A 19,008-nucleotide genomic window follows, 5' to 3' on the forward strand; every position below is an offset into this window, starting at 1 on the left:
GCAAAGTAGCAGCTGGAACAGACCCCAGTGTGCTCAGTGTATGGTGGCATCACGTTCTGTGCCACCAGCAGGAGCAGCCTTGGCAGACGGGAGGGGGTGGCAGCGTTGCCCCTATCTCTATGGCAATCAGGGGCCAGCTGCTCCAGCCTGTCAAGGGTTCGCAAGGAGCTTTCACCCTGCATCAGACTAATGACTCTATGGCAAGGGTGGACAAACGTTTTGGCCCAAGTGCCACATTAGGGTTGCAAAACTGTATGGAGGGTCCAGTAGGGAAGGCTGAGCCTCCCCAAATAGCCTGGCTCTTGCCCCTCTCAGAACCCCCAACCCATCCAACTCCCCTCTGCTTCTTGTTCCCATAACCACCCCCTGCTCCCTGTCCCAACTGCCCTGACCCCTATCCACACCCCAGCCCCCTGACAGCCCCCTGGGACTCCCACCCCCTATCCAACTGCCCTCTGCTCCTTTTCCCCTGACCATCCCCTCCCGGGACTCTCCACCCCCTTATTCAACCCCCCCACCTGCTCCCTATCCACATCCCTGCCCCCTGACAGGCCCCACAAGATTCCCACTCCCAACCCTCCCTGTTCCCCATCCTCTGACTGCCCCCCCAGAACCTCTGCCCCATCCAAACACCTCCTAGGACCCCCACTCCCTGTCCCCTTACCAGCAGCAGGAGCTCACAGGCACAACACCCAGCCAGAGCCAGCTGCACTCCCCACACTGCCCAGCAGAAGCAGCGGGCCAGAGCAAGGTCCAGCTGCAGGGGAGGAGGGATGCCGGGGGAGGGGCCGGGCAGGATGGTCCCATGGACTGTAGTTTGCCCACATCTGCCCTTATGGGGCCAAGTCTCCCTTCTCCTCCCTGCCCCAGCTCAGATCAATAGGCCCCTCAAAGCCAGTGTCCCCCCTTCATCCCCGCATTACAATAGGCCCATCTAGCCCAGTATCCCATTGCCAGCCCTGTTAGGTAGGACCATGTCAGAGTGCCCTGGGCACTTACCCCAACCCCCAGCCCCATCACTGGGGAGAGGGGGGCCAGTGCAGAGCAAAGAATGAAAGGGAGGGATTGTTGGCACTCACCAGCTGCTGCCCCTGCATGGCGGAGGGATACAGGGCTATTGGCCACACAAGGGGCAGCTGAGAGCTTATGACAGGACCCTTGTGAAGCCTGGCAGCTCAATCAAAAAATGACCCATCCTTTTCCAGCTGGCAGCTGTGGTTCTGCTCCTGCCCCAGCCTCAGCCCCTGGCTGCAGTTGTGTCCCCACTCCAGTCCCTAAGCCCAGCCTCAACCCTCTTACCCCCGTCCGAGGCCCCCCAGCTGCAGCCCTGCTCCCGGCCTCACTCCAGCACTTGAAATTCCAGCCCCCACAGCTCCAGGCAGGGACCCCACTTCCCCCCTTTTACGCTCACTTCCACCTGGTGTCAACGCTGCGTTCCAGTTGGGCGACCATCCACGTGCCCTTGGGGCTGGTATAAACATGGGTGTGATGGGGCCCAAAGCCTTGCACAGCTCACGTGAGTGGCACTGCTTGGCATTCGGCAGGGGAGTGGGTTACTTACCGGGGCCCCCTGGAGCCGGCGGGGGAGGGTCAGTTTAACTTCAGCCCAAGGAAGGTTCTTAGGATGTTGCATCTAGATGAGGTGAGGTGACTCGGGCGGCTAATTAAGCTAATAAACACGACTGCAAAGGCCAGTCTAGACTCTCCACAGAGGGTGGCACTTTCCCTGGAGTGGGTTGGGGACAGGGAAGGTCAATGGGAGCATTGAGGTTACATCCAATTAGCTCTGAGGGACATGGATTCCAGCCTGCACTTGTGCCAGGAAGCTGCTGGGGTGAAAATCTGCAGCTGAGGGGAATGGGGGCGGCAGGAAGAAATGGGCCCCGTTTGGAGGCCAGATAGGAGCTGGGGGAGTCTGGGAGTTGGCAGCAGCAGCCGGGGAGCATTAGCTTTTCAAGCCAGCTACCCTGGGGCGAGGAAGAGTCCCAGGAGGGGTGTGGAACTGGCCCCTTAAACAGAGCAACTGCTCCCTTGCTCATGAGTGCCTGTGCCGGGCAGGGAGATGATTTCATCCCTTCCCCCCACCCCCATGTCTTGCAAATGCCCTATCCCATTGGCTCGCTGAGCAGCTGGGTTCCAGCCCCATGTGCCCCCATCCCCAACAAACCCATTTCTGTGTCATCCCCAGCTCGGATGGGGTGGGATTAAAAGCCACAGGGGGCCATGTGAGGCCTTTCCCCCCACCCTGAAGCTTGGGCTATGGAGTATCAGTGCATGAGGACCAGATGCATCAGGGTGGGGATGGGAGTGGGGGAAGGTGCTGTGTAGTTCACGGGGCAATGTCTGTAGCATGTGCGGATACAGAACCCCCTATTCTGCTCCCAAACGAGTCCTCTAAGCAAGGGGGGGTCTGTCCATAGCCTGGACCCCCCACCCCTGCTCCCAAGAGTCAAGACGGAATCCTGTCCATCAACTATGCTGTGCTGGTGGGTGGGACACAGGCCAACTCTCCCTCTTCCCCATCAGCAGGAGTGGCCTGGAGGAAGGGGTGGGGCTTAACCTCAGACTCCTCCCCCAGGGCAGGCTCATAGCGCAGGGCCATCTCATTGTAGGCCTCCAGGATGGTCTGCCGCTCCTCTGGGGTGAAGTCCAAGGAGAAGGGGTGCACGTGCAGGATATGGCGTTTGATGGTGCTCACCTTGAGGGTGGCGAGCGCCCCCCCGCACACCATGCACACCAGCCCGTGCCGCCTGCCATCGTAGTCCATCAGGTATTCCACGCGCCAGTGCAGCTGGTAGTTCCGCCGCTGCTCCCGCCGCGGTGCCGGTGCCGGGCCCATAGGGGGGCCAGCTGTGAGGTCAGAGGGGCTCTGTGGGGTGTATGGGGGCGTCCCCACCACCAACACACTCTCCTCCTCCTCCCCCCCCTCTGCAGGCAGCTGCACATCCTCATCCAGCTCCTCGGGGCTTGATGGCTGGAAAGGATTCTGGGAGTCTCCTGGAAAGGTGACAGAGCAAGGTCAAGTCTAGCTAGGTACTGTCCTTGGCCCCCCGTCCCTACCTCCCCACACACACTGCACAGACTCGGGCCTCATTCCCACATCTCTGGGCATGATGGAATTGCTGACCCTGTGGCTCCAAAGCAGAGCTTCATGGCCCCACCACCATGGCTCAGAGATCACAGCACAGCTGGGGTACACGGCATATCCCCCCTCACTCCCCGTGGAAGGGGGAATTAGCCCAGCTGCAATGTGTGGTGGAGGCTGTCTCTAGAGCCCTGCTTCTGAGCCAGCCTGGCTACAAGGGGGAAGGGACATTCACCTATGGTGCTGTTCCGACCCAGCCCAGGTGCAGGGGGACTCAGGGCCTCTTGGACACTGGCTCCAATCCAGCTTGGCTCTGCATGGGGAGGAGCCTCTCTGGTGCTGATTCTGATCCGGTTTTTTTCAGAGCTGGTTTGGGAGAAGCCAGTGCTCACACAGGCCTGGGGTGGGTCAGGCACACAGCTTCTCTGCTGGTGACTGGGGGTCATTTGTGGAGCTGTTGCTGGTGCAGTGCCGTCCGCTACCACCAGGGGGACTCATGGAGCTGCTGCTGGGTGCAATGCTTCCTGCTGCCACTAGGGGGGAACGTGTTGAGCTCCTGCAGGATGCAGTACCCCTGGGGCTACTGTGGGGGAACACAGGAGGGGCTGCAGGGTGCAGTACCACCTGCTGCCACGAGGTGGGGTTCTGGTCCTTGCAGCACATGCACTGCAGGTAGCAGAGGGAGGCAGACCAGGGCTGTTACTGTTCAGAGTACAGGCCAGGCTTCTGCCTGTGGTCCCGGCTGCCTCTACTCCCTGCAGCCCTAGCATTTGCTTTGGACACCGGGCCCCCCTTGGCATCTTTCCTGGGGGGAGGGAGTCCCCAGCAGCCCTGCTCCCATCTGACCTGTCACCTTGTCCCTGGCTATTCTGAGACAGCCACACAGCACTGGATCCTCTTTGCTTGTCCCTCTCCCCATGAGAGGCTAGCAGCAGCTCCTCCTACCCATCTTGCCCAGGGCTGGATGGCAGGGCATGGCCCTTGGCTTCTGCCCCATGGAACACCCTGGTGCCCAGGGATGGATGGCAGGACTTGCTCCTCAGCTTATCAAGTACTTATGGGAATGCCAGCAACTGGTTGGCCCCAGCCCCAACCCCCAATCACCTGAGGCCTGCTCTGGCTGGGGTGACCCCATCTCCACCAGCTGGGCAACCTTGCGGTTCCACTCCTCCACGATCAGGGCCTTGACCTGGTGGCTGAGCAGGGTGGAGTCAGGGTGCCGCTGGCGGATGTGGCGTTTGATGGTGCTCATTTTGAGGGTGGCCAGTGCCCCCCCACACACCATGCAAACCAGCCCGTGCCGCTCGCCGTGGTAATCCATCAGGTACTCCAGCCGCCAGTGCTCCTGGAAGTGGCGCTGGTGGTCTTTACCCCGCAGCGGCCCCCCTGCATCCAGCTCCCACGGCGCCACAGGCTCCTCCTTGGCCCAGCTCCCTGGGGAGCTGCTCTCCTCTGGCTCTGGGGCAGCCATCACCGAGCATGGCTCAGAGGCCTCAGCACTAAGGTCCCCAGGGAAGGAGGCATCAGGCTCTAAGGAGAGATGGGGATCAAGACAGAGGTGCTGGGGGGTGTTCACATGCGGGTGCCCTATAGGCACAGACAGATTGTCCCACAACAGCACAGACGGACTCTGCTCCCATCCCTACAGATCACACACACACACACACACACACACACCCCTCCCCATCACAGGCTAGGACTGCCCCCACATGTGACACATACTGTTACCCCAGCCCACCCCCTCAGAGAGGACACAGGAGAGGGCATGTTCCTCTCACCCTCAGGCTCTCCAGCCCTCACCCCAGTCCCTCCAGATTCGCCCACTGAGGTCCCACACCCACCCCAGTCCTCCCAGCCTCCCCATCCACGAGGGGGTCCCCTCAACCTGGTCTCTCTGCCCCCTCACCGGCAGGGTGTTCTTCCTGCGGCACCCAGCCCTTGCCAGCAGCCAGCACCAGGGCGCGGGAGTTCCAGGCCTCCAGGATGGCACCCTTCTCAGCGGGGCTGAAGGCGAGCGAGGTGGGGTGGGCCTGCAGCACGTGGTGTTTGATGTCATCCAGGTTGAGGCTGGGCAGCCCGCGCCCACACATCATGCAGCGCAGCCGGTTGCCCTGGGCATCGTAATCCATGAGGAACTCAGCCTGGAACCAGCTCTGCAGCGACTCACGCACGTAGCGCTCCAGTTGGCGGGTGCTGGGCAATGCCTTCCTGCCCCCAACCACTGGCCGCCGGGCAGCCCCCCGGGGCGATGGGCATGGGGCACGGCGCCGACGCCGGAACCCGCCCCCTGCTGACAGCATCCCTGGGGGAGACAGACAGGTCAGAGCCCTGCACCCCCCTAACCCTGACCCCAGTGCCTGGGGCACAGGCTGTATCCGCTCCTGCCAACAGTGCCCCTGGAGAAGGCAGAGATGGGGCAGTGCCTCAGATACCCCTAACCCTGACACCAGCCACCCTTCCTTCTTAACCCTGAACCCCAGCTCTCCTGCATGCCCCTCCCCCTCAGCCCCCCTGAGACATGGACATGGAGATGGGTCGGTCAGCCCCCAGTTCCCCATTCCCTGCCATGCCCTGACCTTCCCACTAAACCCACCCCCTCATCTTGTTCTCCCCAGCTGCTAGCTGCCCCCATCACAAATGGGAGGGCTAGGCACTACATGGGCTCACACCAGGGCAGAGTGGAGCATCCCCTACAGGGGAAGAGCCTTAGCTGCCCAACAAGAAGGGTGCCTGGGGCAGTGGGGATTTGGGCAAGGTGGATTCCCCAAGGGGAGGGGGGGGGGCCTTCACTGAGAGCCAGGTGCCCCCAGAGACTGGAGGAGGGATTTCTGGAGCGCGGGTGCATGCCTGTGGGAAAGGAAAGGTGGGGAGATGCTTTGGAAGGCTGCCCAGGGAATGGGGGTGCCAGGGGTTGAGGAATGTGTCAGAGTATTCAGGAGAGGGGTGTCTAGGAGGGGGATGGGTGCTCCGGGGAGGGGTTGCCTAGGAGCAGCATGTGGGTGCCCAGGGCAGTCGGGGAGTGCTGGGGGTGCAGAGGGGCAGGGGGGAATGGGTATTCAGAGATGGGGATGCGTAGGAGCAGTGGGGAAGGCTACATAGAGGGGGGGTGCCTGGGGCATAGGATTTGTGCACTACCTTGTGCTCCCTGCAGACTGTCAGGAGCCTGGGTAGGGTCTCCATGCCCCTCAAGCTCCCCATCCAGCCCGAGGTGGGCGTCCCAGCTCTGGATGATGACCTGCTTCTCGCGGGAGCCCCAGCCCCCGGAGTAGGGGTGCTTCTGGCGGATGTGACGCTTGATGGTGCTCAGCTTGAGGGTGGCCAGGGCGCTGCCACACACCATGCAGATCATGCCATGCCGTGCCGGGTTGAAGTCCATCAGGTACTCAGCCCGCCAGTGCTCGTGATAATAGCGCCGATGGTCCCGCCCAGGGATGCGGCTCTTCCCAGGCCGAGATGCCCGCTCCTCACAGTGATCTGAGTACTTCCGGCCCCCTGAAGCCATCAGGAGGTGCTCCTTGGGGGTCCCCCATGCCAGGGACCTCCCTAGCATCAACTCAGGGGCCTCGGTGCTGTCCTGGCTTGGGGATTCCCCTAGTGAAACAAACCACATGGGCAGGGATGTGTGAGAATGTAGCCTGGCACCTTGGCAGAGTGCGTGCATGGGAGGATGGGTCTCACGTGGGGACTGAGGGGGGTAGCAGCAGAACTATGGGGAGAGCCCATGACTGGGATGGCCAGGGGCTGCGGGTGGGGACTAAGGGGCATCAGCAGAGCTGAGGGGGAGCCCAGGGCTAGGATGGCCAGGGCCTGTGGGTGGGGATTGAGGGGCACTGGCAGAGCTGTGGGGGGAGCCCAGGCTGGGATGGCCGGGGGCTGCAGGGGGGATTGAGGGGCACTGGCAGAGCTGTAGGGGGAGCCCAGGGCTGGGATGGCCAGGGGCTGCGGGTGGGGATTGAGGGGAATTGGCAGAGCTGTGGGGGAGCCCAGGGCTGGGATGGCTGGGGGCTGCAGGTGGGGATTGAGGTGAATTGGCAGAGCTGTGGGGGAGCCCAGGGCTGGGATGGCTGGGGGCTGCAGGTGGGGATTGAGGGGAATTGGCAGAGCTGTGGGGGAGCCCAGGGCTGGGATGTCCAGGGGCTGCAGGTGAGGATTGAGGGGAATTGGCAGAGCTGTGGGGGAGCCCAGGGCTGGGATGGCCAGGGGCTGCGGGTGGGGATTGAGGGGAATTGGCAGAGCTGTGGGGGAGCCCAGGGCTGGGATGGCTGGGGGCTGCAGGTGGGGATTGAGGTGAATTGGCAGAGCTGTGGGGGAGCCCAGGGCTGGGATGGCCAGGGGCTGCGGGTGGGGATTGAGGGGAATTGGCAGAGCTGTGGGGGAGCCCAGGGCTGGGATGGTCAGGGGCTGCGGGTGGGGATTAAGGGGAATTGGCAGAGCTGTGGGGGAGCCCAGGGCTGGGATGGCTGGGGGCTGCAGGTGGGGATTGAGGGGAATTGGCAGAGCTGTGGGGGAGCCCAGTGCTGGGATGGCCGGGGGCTGCAGGTGAGGATTGAGGGGAATTGGCAGAGCTATGTACAGCGTTTGGGGACTTTGTCCTTTGATGTCCTCAGAAGGGCCTCTTGTCCCTTTAATAGACCTAGGGGGATAAGGGGTGAGGGATCACCCTGAACTTCCATGCCCCTACCCAAAGGAGAGAAGCCCGGTGACCAGAGGGCTCCATGCCCTTTAAGACCCCAGCAAAGGGCACGACCATCCTGCCCCTTTAAGAGCTGAGGCTTGAAAGCGCGACGAGAAGACGTTACTGCCCCTTTAAGTCCCCAGCAAAAACGTGGGTGCCCCTTCCCCTTTAAATACATAGAGACACCTTTAGGGCCCCAAGATAAAAGAGATGGGGGAGCTAACCCCTTTAAGAGACCTGGGGGAGGGGAGGGAAGCAGGGGACAAGAACCCTGACCAATAAAATGGGTGGGGGGCCTTAAAGCGGCAGTGGGAGTGGACAGTGGGGAGGAGACCTGCTCTATAAGGCTGTGTCTTTAGGAAGAGGGGCTCGAAGGGGCACGGGGGAGCAGGAGAGAGGATTCGTTCCTTATAAAATGGGGGGGTTGCTGCTTTAAAGGAGGGGGCGAGAGTCTTAAAGGGGCGGGAAGGGGGTTCTGAGGCTCCAAAGGGCCATTGGAGTGTCTTAAAGGGGCCGTCACCCCCCACCCGGGTCCCCTGCTCACCCCAGGGCCGGCAGGGGGCGCCGGCCGCCCCCTTTGTTCTCACCTGCCTCCGGGTCCAGGGGCTCCAGTTTGACGGGGCGGCGGGAGGGAGGCGCCTCCATCCCTCTGTCCGTGCGTCCGTCAGCACCCGCCCCCCTCCGGCCGCCTGTCCATCCGCGGCGGGGCCGCGGGGCAGGCTCGGGGCTGCCGCAGAGCCCTGCCCGCGCGGGGAGGGAGCTCCCGGACTCCGTACGGCGGCTGCGGCCGAGCCAGGCTGCTCCGGCCGGGGTGGGGATTCCTGCCTGGGGCCCCTGGGGCTCCTTTAAGGGCTCCTGGGTAAATTTAAAGGGGCCGCGCTCTATTTCTGCAGCATGGGGGGAAGCGACGGGGGCACCCCCGGTCTCATCCACCCCACCCTACCCCGTGACTCCCCTCCCCAGTCGTAGAGAGGGGAGCGGGGACTCACGGTGGGGACTGGGGATATATGGGGTAGTGGGCTGGGATATAAGGGGGCACCGATGGTTATTAGCAGCCCCAGTTCTCACACACACACCCCGCGACTCTGAGTCCCCAACCGAGGAGGGAGTGGGGGAGCTGGGCTATAAGGGGCCGTTTGCAATACACTGAACTGCCCCAGGTCTCTGCTACTCCCCATCAATGCACCGCCCAGTTCTAACACAGAGCGGTGCGCTCCCTTCAGCCCCCCGTTACCCTGATCAAGCGGGGGTGTTGGGAGCGACTATACCCCATGCAGCACAGGGACCGATCCCTGTGCCGGGGCGAAACCTCTGCCCCCCACGTTGCCTCCTACTCCACGGGCTTCCCCAGTGCCATCCCCACACTGTCTCACTGCGCCAACCCCCATCCACTACAGAATCCCCCATACGTGCCCTGGGGGTGGGGTTCTGCCCCATGGAATCCCGTCCCTTATAAAATCCCCTCCCCCTCCTCGTTCCACGATTCAGTCCCTGAAGAATTCCCCTTCGTGGTGCTCGAGGAGCAAAGCCCAGCACACATAAATCGCCCCCCCCCTCCGTGTCCAGGGATGGAGCTCAGACCCTATGCAATCCCCACCTCTTATAGAATTCCCTCTCCTTTTTCCTGTCCCCCTAGGGAGGGGCTCAGCCTCTATACTATCCCCTCCCCTATAGAATCCCCTTCCTGTGCCCAGGGAACAGGAATCAACTCCTACAGAATTCCCTCCCTCTCTCTATGTCCGTGAGGCTGGGCTCAGCCCTTTCCCTTCCCTTCCCGGAGGTGGGCCTCTGCCTGCCCCTATAGAATGCCCCCTATAGACCAGGCCCCATCCCTGTTCCCAAAGAGCGAGAGTCAGCCAGTACAATCCCCGCCCCTGCCCTCCCACATCCTGCAATCCCCATCTCGGCCGGTAGGTGGTGCCTGGCCCAGCCCCTCCCCCAGGCTCCTCCTACTCCTTCCCGAATCCACGCACTGATTGGCCGGTGCTGAAGGAGGCGGAGCTTAGGGCGGCGGGCTTCTCACGATTGGCTGTGCGCTATGGAGGGAGCCCCAAGCTAAGAGAGCCGGGACAATGAGACCATAGAGAGGGACGTTGTGGGGGCTGGATGGGAGGTGAGTAGCGCCGCTCCCTCCGCGAAACTCTCTGGTGCCGGGCCCGGGAGCAGCAGCGCGAGCCGGTGAATGGGGAGGGGTCGCCAGGATGGATCCGGCAGCGGGGGGAGGGGCTGGGATCCGGTGGTGGGAGGGGCTGGGATCCAGCGGGGAGGCTGGGGGAGGGGCTGGGATCTAGTGGGGGTGCGAGTGGCGCTGGGGGCTGGGATCTAATGGGGGTGCTGTGGGGCTGGGATCAAGCGGGAGTTTGGGTCACACTGCGGACGAAGGAGGGGCTGGGATCAGAGGAGCTGGAACAATTTTATAGTGGGGGTGCTGAGAGCCATTGAATCAAACTATAAACCCCGTATGTGATGGAAACCACTTCAAGCCCTGGGGTGCTACCCAGAACTCTAGTTCCAGCACCTATAGCTGGGATCCAGTGGGTGTGTGGGTCACACTGGGGAAGAAGTAGGGGCTGGGATCCAGTGGAATGAATGGGTCACATGGGGAGAGCGGCTGGGATCCAGTGGAAGGCACAGGTCATATGAGGGAGGAAAGAGGGGCAGAGATCCTGTGTGGTCCCACTGGGGAGGAAGAAGATGCCGGCATCAGGATCCAGTGGATGGTGTGGGTCACTTGGGGGGCAGGGATCTAATATGGGAAGAGTTGCACAGGTTTAGCATAGGGTCATTGGGATCCAGTGGGGTGGCCTGTGGGAGGAGAATTAGGGGACTGAGCAGACTGTGATGGGAAGAATGGGGTCCAGATGGGGACTAGGTTATGCTGGAGGAGTGGATTACTGGAGAGGGCTGGGATGCAGTAGGGGGTGTCATTGTGCATGGATTGGGGGCAGGAGACCAGACCCATAGAAGGATTGGTGGGTTCTCTATTCCTGCAGGGTGGGGTGCAGCTTGGTCTGCTGTTCTGAGGGCCCCTCTTCCATATCAAAGGATGTCTGGTTATTAATCAGCCCCTGTGCCCTGCCCCTTGAGGTGGCTGCATCTTGGTACCTGGTGCATTGGTTATAAACCACTTGGGATCTTTTGCAGTCTGGCATGTCCATCTTGGAATCTTCCAGCCAGTGGGTCAGGACTCCTGGGTTCCCTCCTTGGCTCTGGGAGAGGATCACTGCCTCTTCAGCTTCCCTGTATCTGGTGCCTTAAAGCCCCCACACAGGCCCCAGTGGGAGTGACCCTCCCCCTTCCTTTTTTCTCATGCCGGATGGCCCTGCAAGCATCCCATGTGGGGCAGCCACAAGGCAGCCAGCAGAAGGGGGTGGAGGGGCAATTGGGCTCCCAGGCTCACTGGAGAGTCTGGGAAGGAGGGAATCTGGAGGTGATCTCAGGGTCAGGGGTGGGTGGACACTTGGGAAGGGAGGGCTCCAACTGTCATTGGGGCCTACAGTTCCTGGGGGTGGGGGACACTCCCAAGAGCAGGGAAATTGAAAAGGCAGGGGTTTGGAGGGGACTTCTAGGGTTATGGGAGTCTGGGAAGAAGGGGAGGTTTCCAGGGTCAGTGGGGAAAGAGGGTTGGGAATGAAGTGTTGAGGGCATAGATGCTGGAGTGGGAGGTGCATTAAGAAATTTCCATAGGGTTTACAATTTGATTCAAAGGCTCTCAGCACCCCCAGTATACAGGGGTCAGTGAGCCAACGTGGGGGGACTGAGAGGAGGCTCACGGGGGTGGAGGGGGCGAGGGATGTATTTCCCAGGGTAGAAAGGGAGTGGATCCAGGCCCCTGGCCTGAGAGGGGAAAGACACTGGGTCCTTTTGGGGGTTCCTTGCCACAGTGGCCTGAATGGGGATGGGGTTGTCCCAAGCTGGGACTCTGCCTCCCACAGAAGAGCACAAAGGGGCTGTTGCTAGGCCTGAGTGGCTGGAGATAAGAAGGGGATGGGGGCGGCCTTGAGGTTAGGGGTAGTGAAAGAGACGGCATGGGGGGGTGGGGGAAGCTCTGCCCAAGGTCAGCCAGTGCCTAGGGAGGGAGGGGCTCTGAGCTCCTGGATTTGGTCCCTAGGTCTGGGAGGGAAGTGGGGTCTAGTGGTTAGACTGGGGTGGGGTCTCCTGAGTCCCTGATTAACCCCTCCCTCCATTGTGCCTAGCTCTGCCCAGGCCCAGCCATGGAGGTGAAGGCAGAAGTGTCCCGGCTGGAGTACATTGCTGTCTCGCTGAAGTGTGAGGCAGAGGAACCAGTGCCAATTGCAGCCTGTGCCCAGCTCTGTGCCCCCATGGGTGACCTCGCCCCCGGGGTCAAGCTGGAGGAGGCTGACAAGGAGCCTCTAGACGGAGGTATGAACTTTCCAGCCAGGACTCGGGGTTCTAGCCCCTGCCCTGGGAGGGCAGCGGGGTCTAGTGGTGTGAGCTAAGGGGGCTGGGTGCCAAGGACTCCTGGGTTCTCGCGCCCCTGAGCACATTTTGTCTTTCTGGCTAGGGGGAGCACCAGCAGAGGCAGGGCCTGGTAGGGCCTGGCAGCAGGAGTACTTAGTGGGAGACTGCCCGGGGCGCGGCGGGACCGTGTGCATGGTCTGTGGCACCTTCCTGGGTACCTGTGGGCCAAGTGCTGCCCGGGAGCATGTTCTGCAGCACCACGCCCACTCGCTGGGCCTCAGCCCGGAGGAGAAGCACAACATTCTGGAGGCCTGGAGCCAGGGGGGCAACCTGCCCGAGGGGGCACCCCCACCCTGCACCCCAGGTATGTTCCCCAGCCCCTCCTGAATCAGGGGAACCCAGGGCTGGGGTATTAGGTGAGCTGTGGGTCGGCACTGAGGGGCATCAGCAGGGCTGGGGAGGAGCACAGGGCTGGGGTAGCAGGCAGCTGCAGACCAGGAGCAAGGAGCACCAGGGGAGCTGTGTCGGTGAAGGGAGCAGCGGAGCTATGATTGGGATTGAATGGCACCAGCAAGGCGGGGGGTGATGCAGCCATCCCAGACTTTCACTCCCCCTCTAGGTCAGTACCATGGGGCCAAGGAACCAGCCGAGATCGAGGTTCTAATTGATCCAGAGGAGCAGACGGTGACCCGGAAACGGGGGCAGCCCAGAGGGCGCCCTGCCCCTCGCCCAGGTGAGTGCCAGGTCTGGGCGGGTGCTGGGGGTCAGGGACCATACTCAGCCATGTGGGTGCCCATCCCCTTTGTTTTGGGGCTTCCTCTCGTGACACTGGGTGTCTCATTGCAGATGCTAGGGCCCTGGAGCCCGGGCAGCGCCCACGGGGCCAGAGGAGACGACAGAGCGTGAGGCCTGTGGAGGGCATGGCGCTACCAGCCAGGGAGCGTAGGAGCAAGCAGCTGAGTGAGGGACAGGACAGGGGCACCGTGAGTCCAGGTGAGTGGTAGGGGTGGAGGGGAGAGAGAGCAGGATTCCTGGGTTCAGTTCCTGGGGAGGGGAGTGGGATCTGTGGGTTAGAGCAGGAGAGCTGGGAGCCAGGACCTTGGTTCCTTCTCAGTCCCTACCCCACTCTTACTGCTGTGTCTCTCCCCACAGGGACAACATCCCCCTCAGAGGAGGCTGCCCCAAGCTCAGCACCCCCCGAAATCCGCCTCTTCACTGACGGTTCTTTCCCAGCCGGATTCACGCTCAGGCTGTACTGCAGACCCCAGTCAGGTGAGGGCGCTGTAGGAAAGAGGGTGTCCCCTGCAGCCACCCCTATTTCCCCCAGAGCAGAGCTGAAGACATGCCTCTTCCCCCCCGACCTCCGACTCCGTTGTCCTATCCCTCCTCCAGGGTCCCAGCTGCATCCCAGCTCCCACAGATCAGCCTCCAGGATCTCAGCCAGCTCCCAGCCCCAGATGCTGCCCCTTGCTGGTTCCCCTTGGCTGGGGGCCAGCTGAGTGCCCACTCACTGGTGACTCCATCCTGACCTGGGGGGAGACAAGGGGCAGGCACTCCCTTCCCAACCTACATGCCTTGGGGGAGCTGGGGAGGACACCCACAGTGGGTGGTGAAGGGAGAGGAGGCACAGCGATCCCCCCCTTGCTGACCCCCTCTCTTCCTGCAGCTTCTGGAGGGAGAGAAATCAGGAAGAATCCAAGCATCCAGGAACAGAAGAGCCCAGGGGACAGGGGAAAAACCCAGGCACTGGGGAAGAGACAGAAGCAGCTGGGCAAAGCAGGGACCGTGAGACGGAGCGCAGGGAACCCAGGTGAGTGTGGCAAGGTGGGTTAGTGGGGAGGGTCCCTAGTGGCCCACTAGAGTCCACCCCAGAGGCAGCTGCATCTTACTGCTGGACATGGGATCCATATGTTAACAGCTCCCATACGCCCCACCCCAGAGGCAGCTGCATCTCAGTTCCTGGTGACAGGTGCCCGTATAAACAGCCACCACCCCAGAGTTAGCTGCTTTACAGCTTTACAGCAGTGCTGGCTGCTGGTTCTCAGCATTAACCCTTTGCCCTCTCTGCAGTTGGCAACGGCCCCATCTCTGCGCTGCCCAGCCAGGATCTGGACCCAGGTGTCCCCCGCCTCCGCCGCAAGGGCTGCTCTCACCATGGCATCACCCGGCGCCTCCGGCTGAGCCCTAGCACTGTCCGCTGCACGCTGCAGAGCTGGCAGACGCAGGGCAAGGCCCCAGCAGCCCCCTCCCCACCCCAGGCCAGGCCCTTTGACCCGGCATGGCGCGCCGACTTCCTGATGGACTACGACGCTGGTGCCGGCACCATGGTGTGCATGGTCTGCGAGTACTCCCTGCTGCCTATTCGACTAGGCACCGTCATGCGCCACATCCGCCAGTGCCATGCCGAGACCCTGCACTTGCCTCGGGGGGTGCGCCGGGCCATCCGTGAGGTGTGGGAGACCCGGGGACCCGTCCCCACTCCACCCCAGCACGGGGCGCTGAAGGGGGAATAGCGACCCAGGGACCTGCCCCTGCTTCACCCCAGCACAGGGCGCTGAAGGGGGAATAGCGACCCAGGGACCTGCCCCTGCTCCACCCTAGCACTGGGCACTGCAGGGGAAGGAGTGAGACTGAGGGGGGAATGGGGACCTGGCCTCGCTCCACCCCAGCATGGGGCGCTGCAAGGGAAGGAGTGAGGCTGAGGGGGGAATGGGGACCTCTCCCAGTTCCACCCCAGCACGGGGCGCTGCAAGGGAAGGAGTGAGGATGATGGGGAATGGGGACCTCTCCCTGTTCCACCCCAGCACGGGGCGCTGAAGGGGGAATAGCGACCCAGGGATCTGCCCCTGCTCCACCCCAGCACGGGGCGCTGAAGGGGGAATAGCGACCCAGGGATCTGCCCCTGCTCCACCCCAGCACAGGGCGCTGAAGGGGGAATAGCGACCCAGGGACCTGCCCCTGTTCCACCCCAGCACGGGGCGCTGCAAGGGAAGGAGTGAGGATGATGGGGAATGGGGACCTCTCCCTGTTCCACCCCAGCACGGGGCGCTGAAGGGGGAATAGCGACCCAGGGACCTGCCCCTGTTCCACCCCAGCACGGGGCGCTGCAAGGGAAGGAGTGAGGATGAGGGGGAATGGGGACCTCTCCCTGTTCCACCCCAGCACGGGGCGCTGCAAGGGAAGGAGTGAGGATGATGGGGAATGGGGACCTCTCCCTGTTCCACCCCAGCACGGGGCGCTGCAAGGGAAGGAGTGAGGATGAGGGGGAATGGGGACCTCTCCCTGTTCCACCCCAGCACGGGGCGCTGCAAGGGAAGGAGTGAGGCTGAGGGGGGAATGGGGACCTCTCCCTGTTCCACCCCAGCACGGGGCGCTGCAAGGGAAGGAGTGAGGATGATGGGGAATGGGGACCTCTCCCTGTTCCACCCCAGCACGGGGCGCTGCAAGGGAAGGAGTGAGGATGAGGGGGAATGGGGACCTCTCCCTGTTCCACCCCAGCACGGGGCGCTGCAAGGGAAGGAGTGAGGATGATGGGGAATGGGGACCTCTCCCTGTTCCACCCCAGCACGGGGCGCTGCAGGGGAAGGAGTGAGGATGAGGGGGAATGGGGACCTCTCCCTGTTCCACCCCAGCACGGGGCGCTGCAAGGGAAGAAGTGAGGCTGATGGGGGAATGGAGACCTCTCCCAGTTCCACCCCAGCACAGGGTGCTGCAAGGGAAGGAGTGAGGCTGAGGGGGGAATGGAGACCTGGCTCCGCTCCGCTCCACTCCAGCATGGGGCGCTGCAAGGGAAGGAGTGAGGCTGATGGGGGAATGGGGACCTGTCCCTGCTCCACCCCAGCACAGGGAAGGCTGCCTATATACTGGTGGAGGTGACCTGCGGAGGGGCAGGAGCATCTTGGGGGGTGAGGTAGGACACTCTCGATCAACCCAGCTATACAGGGATACTGAGACACACCCCCAGCCCTCCCCACTATAGGTGTCCCCCAATCCCCCATGGCCTTTGATCTCTGCCTCCTTTGTCCAGCATTCTCCCTCCTCTGCCTGGGGGGGATCCACGCCTCCTTGCCCCCTGGCACTGTTCTCCTTGACGTACCTGTCCTTGTGCCCCTGCCAGTGGAGGCAGGGAGTGCTGGGGCAGTGCCAACTGGCCCTCCCCAAGCTGCATTGTAGCCCAGGCAGGGGTGGGATGAATGCCCCCTGCAGTTATCCAGAGCAGCCATGTGAGGGCACCCCCACAGAATGTAAATAGAGCCAGGAGCAATAAATTATTTTTGATGAAGTCGAGTGGCATTTAATCCTTGGGTGCCCTGATCCTACATCCTGCGCTCATCTCCAGGCCCTCTCCTGGTGCAGGGAGGAGCCCTCACCGTCCTGGGCGTTGCAGGTTGTTTGCTGCCCCCTGGGGGAGCTGGATTCTGGCCCGGCTCTTGCACCATCCCAGTGGCTACAAGCCCCTTCATTCCAACCGGGTCATCACTGGGAAGGCTTGGGGCAGAGCAGGATGGGGGTGAGCAGAGGCTGTCTTGGGGGTGGGGAGGTGATGGGGGCAGGACTCGGGAGGGGGGTGGAATGGTGAGTTGGGGGGGCACTAGGCTGGGGTCAGTGGGTGTCAGGCAGGCTAGGCACTCCCCTTGTTCGGAGGCCACTTGGCCTATGCCCCATCTCCTCCAGGGTGGAGCCCAGCTGGGGGCTCGCATGGCCAAAGGAGGGGGGTCTATCTCGCCAACAGCCATTTGGCAGCCAAACTGCCTGCCCCCTGGCTGAGCTTTGGCACAGCCCCACACAGGGCACATCCTGCACTTCTGAGGGCTGGCCCCTTCCCCCCTGGTTTGCAGAAGTGTCGGGGGGGGGCTCCCATCCCTCCAGCCAAGGTCATGCTGCAGGACGGGGGTGACCAGGGGTGCCCTGTGCCTGCTGAGTGCCCCTTGGCTCCCACTCGCTAAGGGGGAGGGGTGTTTCCCATCCACTCCCTGTCTGCCAAACAACTTTGCTGCCCAGCACCCAGTGGGTCAGTCTGGGGCCATGCCCCTAGCAAGCCCCCCGATCCATGTGTGGGTCTGCTGCCCCCCCACCCCAATTCTCCTCCTCATGCCTGTACCTCCAGTCGCAGACCTCCTGGGAGACCCACTTCTACTGCTCCATTCCAGCCCTCCCCACCCCATCGCAGATCTCCCCATCCCCTCCCAAGTCCCTCCTACCCCCCAATGCAGCACATGGAAGCCTTGTTACAAAAATGAATCCACGTTTAATAAATTATTCCTGACCTCAATAAATAATGAAGACAAATTCCAAAGAGAAACAGCAGAGTCCCCCCCACCCCCCCGCCCCCCAGCCACACTCCAAGCTCCTACGCCTGGGGGTGGGACAGCCTCTTTAAATACAAAGCTCTGAGATCCGTGGGGAAAAGGGGGGAGCCCAATACGAGCCTCCACCCCGGGGGATGAGGGGGCAGGGACTGTGGCACGCTCACTAGCCCCTGGCTGTGCAGCACCCCCTAGCCAGCTCCAGTGCAGGGCAGGGGGGTTGCATGACTGGCTCTGGGGCAGACAAGGGTATGATTGTGTCAGGATGGGATTACGTGAATGGGGAGAGTGGTGTCTGGGGGGTGGGCTTGTGAACGTGTTGTAATGGGGGGGCAGGTGACTGCATGGGGCGGGGTCTCTGGTGAGTGGGTTCATGCATTTGCCTGGCTGCCCATACGCATCTAACCCACTCCTGCCCCAGGTGGGGCTCTGCCTTCCTCCAGTGGGGGCTGGGCCCTGTCTAGCCCCTGCTGCAGCCTTAGGTAACACCTGGGCCTACAGCTCAGCCAGCAGAAGGGCTCCAGCTTTAAGAGCCAGACCCTGTGGGTCCCTCCCTGTGGTAGAAGCTCCAGCTGGGGTGTTGGGACACCTGGGAACTCATGAGGGCACAAGGGGGCACCTGTCCATGGCTCGGGGGGGGAGGGGGTGCATGTATGGCGACTCCTGTGGGGTGTGCCCAGGTCACGGGCTGTGAGCAGTATGTGTGCAGTGCTGCCTGAGAGGGGGTGTGGATGAGCGTGCATATGGCTGGGGGGTGGGGAGGGATTGTGGGCAGTGCCTCTCTCTATGCAGGGAGAGGGGTCTCTCTTTGCTGTCATCCCCCCAACAGAAACTAGCCCCATCCCTTCATTTTTGGCTCCCCCACACTCCCACCCACCCCTCATAACTGCACCCTCCATGGTGGGGGGGAACCAAACTTAGCACTGGAAATAAGGGGGAGGGGCTGGAAGACATTAAAATGGGGGGAAGAGAAATTCCCTCTCACCCAGATTTTGCAGGACCATTAACTATAGAGGCCCCCCCATTTGGGGGAGGAGGGACAAAAAAAGGTTAAAAGCCAAAAACTCCTACTGCATCTCAGATAAATAAGAAACCCCCCTCCCCATAGTTCTCCCCAGCTCCCACAAATCTCCCCCTCCCCCCAGAGGAGGGCATTTTAAAGAGACAGTAACCAGCAGCCTCATGAAATGAACCAGCATGGTACAAAAGCGAAGGAGGCACCCCCCACTTTGGAGCCCTCCCCCAAGTCTTTAAAAATAAATATCCCCTAATGGAAGACTATTCTGATTTACTAAACTGTATTGCCCTGGAGGGAGTGTGGGGGGGGGTCTCTCTCCTACAGTGGGCGCTGGGGGAGGAGACCTCCCCGTCCAATGTAATCCCCCCCCCGCCCCCCGTACACAAGAAAGGTGCTACTGTCATTTTAAGACATCAGTCAGTATAACAGGTTGACGGTCAGGTATGGAGCAGCAGAGTCCAAAGAATATAGGGTGGGGAGGCTATGGGGGCCCCCAAAACTC

General features: G+C 62.1%; 3 protein-coding genes across 8 annotated transcripts; 1 reads left to right on the forward strand and 2 right to left on the reverse strand.

Annotated features, from left to right (window-relative positions):
• Nucleotides 1–678: 678 nt before the first annotated feature.
• C7H11orf95 (chromosome 7 C11orf95 homolog) lies at nt 679–8,446 on the reverse strand. The gene is made up of 5 exons (XM_030570982.1): nt 8,348–8,446; nt 6,221–6,676; nt 4,992–5,387; nt 4,190–4,615; nt 679–2,997 (listed from the first exon to the last, which is right to left on the reverse strand). Exons 1-5 carry the CDS (start codon nt 8,403–8,405, stop codon nt 2,474–2,476), a joined length of 1,860 nt encoding a protein of 619 aa, XP_030426842.1. The 5' UTR covers nt 8,406–8,446; the 3' UTR covers nt 679–2,473.
• Nucleotides 8,447–9,809: 1,363 nt separating this feature from the next.
• Nucleotides 9,810–16,464, forward strand: SPINDOC (spindlin interactor and repressor of chromatin binding). Of its 3 annotated transcripts, none has more exons than XM_030570790.1 (8): nt 9,810–9,873; nt 11,957–12,143; nt 12,286–12,546; nt 12,802–12,915; nt 13,029–13,175; nt 13,335–13,454; nt 13,849–13,992; nt 14,253–16,464. In XM_030570790.1, the coding sequence occupies exons 2-8, from the start codon at nt 11,975–11,977 to the stop codon at nt 14,693–14,695; spliced, it is 1,398 nt and encodes a 465-aa protein (XP_030426650.1). In that variant the 5' UTR covers nt 9,810–9,873; nt 11,957–11,974; the 3' UTR covers nt 14,696–16,464. The 3 variants fall into 3 exon arrangements, with proteins under 3 accessions (XP_030426650.1, XP_030426649.1, XP_030426651.1); XM_030570789.1 differs by having other exon boundaries at nt 9,863–9,938; XM_030570791.1 differs by lacking the exon at nt 12,286–12,546 and having other exon boundaries at nt 9,863–9,938.
• On the reverse strand, nt 14,693–16,423 carry LOC115655384 (vegetative cell wall protein gp1-like). 4 transcript variants are annotated; one of them, XM_030570788.1, is made up of 2 exons: nt 15,594–16,100; nt 14,693–15,201 (listed from the first exon to the last, which is right to left on the reverse strand). In XM_030570788.1, exons 1-2 carry the CDS (start codon nt 16,077–16,079, stop codon nt 14,719–14,721), a joined length of 969 nt encoding a protein of 322 aa, XP_030426648.1. In that variant the 5' UTR covers nt 16,080–16,100; the 3' UTR covers nt 14,693–14,718. The 4 variants fall into 4 exon arrangements, with proteins under 4 accessions (XP_030426648.1, XP_030426646.1, XP_030426647.1 ...); XM_030570786.1 differs by having other exon boundaries at nt 14,755–15,216; nt 15,676–16,423; XM_030570787.1 differs by having other exon boundaries at nt 14,755–15,201; nt 15,661–16,423.
• Nucleotides 16,465–19,008: the final 2,544 nt, after the last annotated feature.

The sequence above is a fragment of the Gopherus evgoodei genome, chromosome 7 (genome assembly GCF_007399415.2).
Source record: "Gopherus evgoodei ecotype Sinaloan lineage chromosome 7, rGopEvg1_v1.p, whole genome shotgun sequence".
Classification (NCBI taxonomy): domain Eukaryota; kingdom Metazoa; phylum Chordata; order Testudines; family Testudinidae; genus Gopherus; species Gopherus evgoodei.

Excerpts from the sequence above, each read along its gene's own strand:
- LOC115655384 (XM_030570785.1), bottom strand. The coding sequence starts at position 16,405 with ATGGCTGCTCTGGATAACTGCAGGGGGCATTCATCCCACCCCTGCCTG. Across the intron at positions 14,982-15,149 it reads TTGCAGCGCCCCGTGCTGGG|GTGGAACAGGGAGAGGTCCC; the intron begins GTGGAACAGGGG and ends CCCCGTGCTGGG.
- C7H11orf95 (XM_030570982.1), bottom strand. The coding sequence starts at position 8,405 with ATGGAGGCGCCTCCCTCCCGCCGCCCCGTCAAACTGGAGCCCCTGGAC. Across the intron at positions 5,388-6,220 it reads CAGTCTGCAGGGAGCACAAG|GGATGCTGTCAGCAGGGGGC; the intron begins GTAGTGCACAAA and ends TGTCTCCCCCAG. Across the intron at positions 2,998-4,189 it reads CCAGCCAGAGCAGGCCTCAG|GAGACTCCCAGAATCCTTTC; the intron begins GTGATTGGGGGT and ends TCACCTTTCCAG.
- SPINDOC (XM_030570790.1), top strand. The coding sequence starts at position 11,975 with ATGGAGGTGAAGGCAGAAGTGTCCCGGCTGGAGTACATTGCTGTCTCG. Across the intron at positions 12,547-12,801 it reads ACCCCCACCCTGCACCCCAG|GTCAGTACCATGGGGCCAAG; the intron begins GTATGTTCCCCA and ends CTCCCCCTCTAG. Across the intron at positions 13,455-13,848 it reads GTACTGCAGACCCCAGTCAG|CTTCTGGAGGGAGAGAAATC; the intron begins GTGAGGGCGCTG and ends CTCTTCCTGCAG.